General features: G+C 37.1%; 1 protein-coding gene across 1 annotated transcript in view; it reads left to right on the forward strand.

Moving 5' to 3' along the window:
* LOC108443011 (inositol-tetrakisphosphate 1-kinase-like) overlaps positions 1 to 1,853 on the forward strand; it is an 8,645-nt gene extending 6,792 nt beyond the window's left edge. The window contains exons 9-10 of the mRNA XM_017723392.2: positions 727 to 889; positions 1,655 to 1,853. Coding sequence (XP_017578881.2) covers positions 727 to 889; positions 1,655 to 1,773 — 282 coding nt within the window. The 3' untranslated portion in view covers positions 1,774 to 1,853. The remainder of the gene's footprint in view (positions 1 to 726; positions 890 to 1,654) is intronic.
* Positions 1,854 to 5,424: the final 3,571 nt, after the last annotated feature.

A 5,424-nucleotide genomic window follows, 5' to 3' on the forward strand; every position in this document is an offset into this window, starting at 1 on the left:
ACTAATTTGGCACCTGATTCCTGAACAGTGAGTCATTATCACTTGATTCTTGAAAGATTACAGCGAGTGTTTTTTCACCTGATTCTTGACCATTGAGTCATTCAGCACATGATTCCAGAACAGTGAGTCATTTAGCACCTGATTCCTGAACAGTGACTCATTATATCTCAATTCCTGAACAGTTAGTAATTTAGCACCTGATAAACAGTGAGTCATTCAGCACTTGAACAGCGAATGATTCAGCACCTGATTCCTGAACAGTGAGTCATTATCACTTGATTCTTGAACGATTACAGCGAGTGTTTTTTCACCTGATTCTTGACCATTGAGTCATTCAGCACTTGATTCCTGAACAGAGAGTCATTTAGTACCTGATTCCTGAACAGTGACTCATTATATCTCAATTCCTGAACAGTTAGTAATTTAGCACCTGATAAACAGTGAGTCTTTCAGTGATTCCTGAATTGTTTACCTGATTCTTGAACAGTGATTCATTTAATACCTAAGCAGTGAGTAATTATACGTAAATGCTGCAATTTGAGTCATTTAGCACCTGATTCCTGAACAATGAGTCGTTTATCACTTGATTGCTCAACTGCAAAACATTTGGCACCTGATTGCTGAACAGTGAGTCATTATCACTTGATTCTTGAACAATTTGACCATTGAGTCATTTAGCACCTGATTCCTGAACTGTGAGTCATTTAGCACCTGATTCCTGAACAGCTGGATGAGACGATGCCTCGGCTCCCTTCCCCCAGTGATGATGCGATGGTTGCCTTGGTGAAGGAGCTGAGGGCGGAGCTTGGGATGGCTCTCTTTGGAGTGGATATTATAGTAAACATACACAATCACACTCTCACCATCATCGACATCAACATCTTCCCTGGTGAGCACAAACACATTGAGCAACAATGAAAGACATCACAAAATACACTGCATTCCTTTGGAAATCCTCCTTTTCTGTATTTTTTTATATGTTAATAAGGCACACCTTCCCATATTTTGAAGAAAATAGGATTAATTCATTATATAAGCTCATATAATTTCCAAGTAACTTTCATTTCTAACAGCAGCAAACAACTTTCCAACATTACCAACATATCGCAACATAGGGAAAAAAAAACTCCAAATTAGTAACTTTACAGGAGAAGGAAAAAACATACTTTACTTTTAATGTAAGTCAATGGAACCAGAGATTTTCCCATGTAATTCTGGGCTGTTTCTCTTGGTCCATTCATCATGAAATTTGCACACAAATTAAAGAACAACAAGTGATTTCAAATTATGTCAAAAACAGAAAATTTACAAAAATGGAGAAGTTTTCTACCGACAGCTACAATATATTTTTTAATATTATTATTGTTATTCACCACTTGATTTTTTGCCCAGTTAAAATCCAGCACTGTCTGAGCAGTTAAACAACATTTTGAGAGAAAAGTACGAACCCAATTTGGCCAAACTTTAAAAAAACGAATATCTAAAATAAATTTTACACTGTCACATAAATTAAGCAGGTTTTTTTTCCTTGAATTCTTTTTTATGAAAATCTGTCAGTAATAACCCAGTAGATCATGTCTGTGGCATTAGGCAGTCTCGGTAACATTTCAGATGTTCCTCCATTCTGCTGAAGTCTCCACCGTATGTCCTGCAGGCTATGAAGGCGTTCCTCAGTTCTTCTCCTCGCTTGTCAATCATATCGAGTCTGTGTTGGACCCATCACGCACTTATGAAGCCCAGGAAGATATCACAGACTCACAGGTGGAACAGTGACCCTCCAGGGCCACCATACTCCAGCAGGAACCTGAGGGGAACCATGTATACAATATCTACATCTGAATTAAATAGTTCATCTAAATATACAGTCTGAGAAAATATATTGTGTAACTCCGTATTATTACTGGTAATATATTATACTATTTATATTTATGTTTAAATAATTCACATGCTGTTCTGATAACTGTAATGAGATCATCTATTGATTGTTAGCCATATTAATATCATTTTGTTGGACTGCTTGTTTATAGGTTTGGCTTGCATATCATAAAGAATATGGATTGATCTCAGCACTCTAGCAGGTGCATGTGGTCTATAAACCAAATATCTTACTGATTCAGTTTTACTGGTTCAGTTTTATTTTACAAAGCCTGATTAGACACAAAGTCTATGTGTAGATGTTGCTGTAGAATAAACCTGTATGGAATCGTTGACTATCAAAGAAAATAAATCACTATACGTTCATATGTAATTTTCAGTATAACTAAGTGCATAAGCAGTTTATTGACTGTAACATTGCATTTTTTATCCTTTTGCTTTACAATTTTGCATGGAAATAATTAATAATTATTTCCATGTAGAATTTATTGAAGTGCCTAAAGTTGTTTACATGTAGAATTTACTGAAGTGCCTAAAGTTGTTTACATGTAAAATGTACTGAAGTGCCTAAAGTTGTTTGCATTTAGAATTTACTGAAGTGCCTAAAGTTATTTACATGTAAAATTTACTGAAGTGCCTAAAGTTGTTTGCATGTAGAATTTACTGAAGTGCCTAAAGTTGTTTGCATGTAAAATGTACTGAAGTGCCTAAAGTTATTTACATGTAAAATTTACTGAAGTGCCTAGGTTTATTTCTGTGTACAATTTACAGCCATGTCTAAAGCTAGTCATTTCCATGTAAAAAAAATACCTACGTATCTAAATTACTTCCATGTAAAATTTGCAAAGGTGCCTTGAATTTATTCCATGTAAAATTTAGAGAAATGTCTGGAGACATTTCCATGTAAAATTTATGAAAGTCTGTAGAATTATTGCATTTGTTATTTATTTATTTGTTAATTATCGTTATTGTAATTATTGTTAGTGTCCAGGATTATTTTTGTGTACAACTTACAGACATGTCTAAAGTTATTTTCATGTAAAGTGCCTAGAGTAAATTCATGTAAAATAAACTAGAGTGCCTAGAATGATTTTCATGTAAAAATACTTAAGTCTCTAAAGTTATTCCTTGTAAAATGTACAGAAATGCGTAGAGCTATTTTAATGTAAAATTTCAGAAGTTTCTACAGCTATTTCCATGTAAAATTTTTAGATGTTTCAAGGATTATTGGTGTTTAAAATGTACAGACATGCCTATTTTCATTTAAAATTTACAGAAATGGCTAGAGCTATTTCCATGTAAAATTTGTTGTTTTGTTTCATTTATTTATTTATTTTTTGCTTACAGAATCTACCTCTCCCCTTCGCATTGAGACACTGCAGCAGTTTGGGAGCCACTACACAAAACCTCCAATTTACATTGTGTGAGGGTCCTCTAAACATTACATGTTCTTTGCATTCATTTACAAAAATGTGCTTTAAATAACTGTTTATTGAAAGGTTCTTTAGGGACCCAAATATGGTTCTTTGACAGCATCACTCTCTCCAGAGATTCTTCAGAGAGCAGTGCATCAGATCAGCTGGACAGAACCAAATCTCCAGTGCTGAGGGGTTTCAGAGTCCCCCCTTTAGCATACTTATTGTGATCCAGAGGTAACTATGGTAACAGACAGTTATGTAATGCATTGTCTACACCGACCTACATTTGTATGCTTGTGTGCTTTCGTGCTTGTGAACCTGAAATCGAAATGGTCCTTTTTTATCTTGTTATTTTATATTTTTGGTCAAATGAAACTTGATTAATCAAATCATATCATTTAAAAACTTTAAGTCTTGTTTAATCAAGATGTAAAGACTTTATCCTAGGCTGGGGAGGTTCAAAGTGGACAAAACAGAGTTTCCAAAACTGGAGTTCAAAAGTAAATCAAAACTGCAGAGGGCTAATGGGATTCCTAGCAACCACCTGGAAAACCTGGTAGAGCCCAAAACTGTCCCCATCAGATAAACAGCATTTAAAACTTTCATCTTTGAGAGAGAGGAGAAATTCAAGCTCCACTCTGAAATTTGATCTGAAAACATCTACAGGAGGTGTGGATTAAGGATTTGTGGACTAGTTAGATAAGTCTAAATATGGAATTGTGGAACAACTAAAGTTCAGGATCATACCTGAAACCCCACCTGCTTCCAATCAAAGGCCTATAAATTCCCATGGCTACCTTCAATTTTTCATGATTAAGTTTTTCCCCTCCCCATCTACTCTCTGTTCCTACCACTGTCCAGAGCCTGGGTGGAGTGTCCATGTACATCCAAGCAGAAGCTGCCCAGAACTCCAGCCTTAGTTGCCAGGTTTCTCTCCCCTCCCTCAGTACGTCACCCCTCATATCTCCATACATTGAAGGCACAGTCCGAACTCACTAATTGCAACTGGGATTACTTTGATCCAGCGGCGATCACTGACATTTAGAGCCATAAATATCAAAACATGATAAAAAAAATCCAACTCAACAACAATGGTAACTTCTAATAGCATCCCTATAGGATTCTAGTAGTTTGTTAGCGCTAAGCTAAAGGCAATTCATGTGAACACTTTCTGTGGCTGAAGTTAGCTTCTGATTCAAATTTCCCGTTCCACCTTAAACAGTGCATCAGTTATATCCTGGTGAATAGAGGACCCACAAGGAACCAGAAAAGCTTGTTGCTTACATATTAGCATTTTACCATGTAGCAGCTTCACAGTGCCCATTTCTATACTTCTGTGCAGTTTTCAGACACGCCTAAAGTTATTTTCATTGAGTTATTTTCATGTAAATTATTTCAATGTAAAATTTACAGAGGTGCCCAGGGTTATTTGTATGTAGAATTTACAAAAGTATCCAGGATTACTTACCAGAGTTATTTCCGTGTATGTTGTATATGACATGCACTACATTACTAAAAGTATTCCCTCATCTGGCTTCACATGTATATGAACTTGAGCGACATCCCATTCTTAATCCATAGGGTTTAATATGATGTCGGCCCACCCTTTGCAGCTATAACAGCTTCAACTCTTCTGGGAAGGCTTTCCACAAAGGTTAGGAGTGTGTTTATGGGAATTTTTGACCGTTATTCCAGAAGCACATTTGTGAGGTCAGGCACTGATGTTGGACGAGAAGGCCTGGCTCTAATTCATCCCAAAGGTGTTCTATCAGGTTGAGGTCAGGTCTCTGTGCAGGCCAGTCAAGTTCTTCTACACCAAACTGGCTCATCCACGTCTTTATGGACCTGCTTTGTGCACTGGTGCTCGGTCATGTTGGAACAGGAAGGGGCCATCCCAAAACTGTTCCCACAAAGTTGGGAGCATGAACTTGTCCAAAATCTCTTGGTGCTGAAGCTTTAAGAGTTCCTTTCACTGGAACTAAGTGGCCGAGCCCAGCTCCTGAAAAACAGCCCCACACCATAATCCCCCCTCCACCAAACTTTACACTCAGCACAATGCAGTCAGACAAGTACCGTCTCCTGGCAACTGCCAAACCCAGACTCATCCATCAGATTGCCAGACGGAGACGCG

This window comes from Pygocentrus nattereri, chromosome 17 (genome assembly GCF_015220715.1).
Source record: "Pygocentrus nattereri isolate fPygNat1 chromosome 17, fPygNat1.pri, whole genome shotgun sequence".
Lineage (NCBI taxonomy): Eukaryota > Metazoa > Chordata > Actinopteri > Characiformes > Serrasalmidae > Pygocentrus > Pygocentrus nattereri.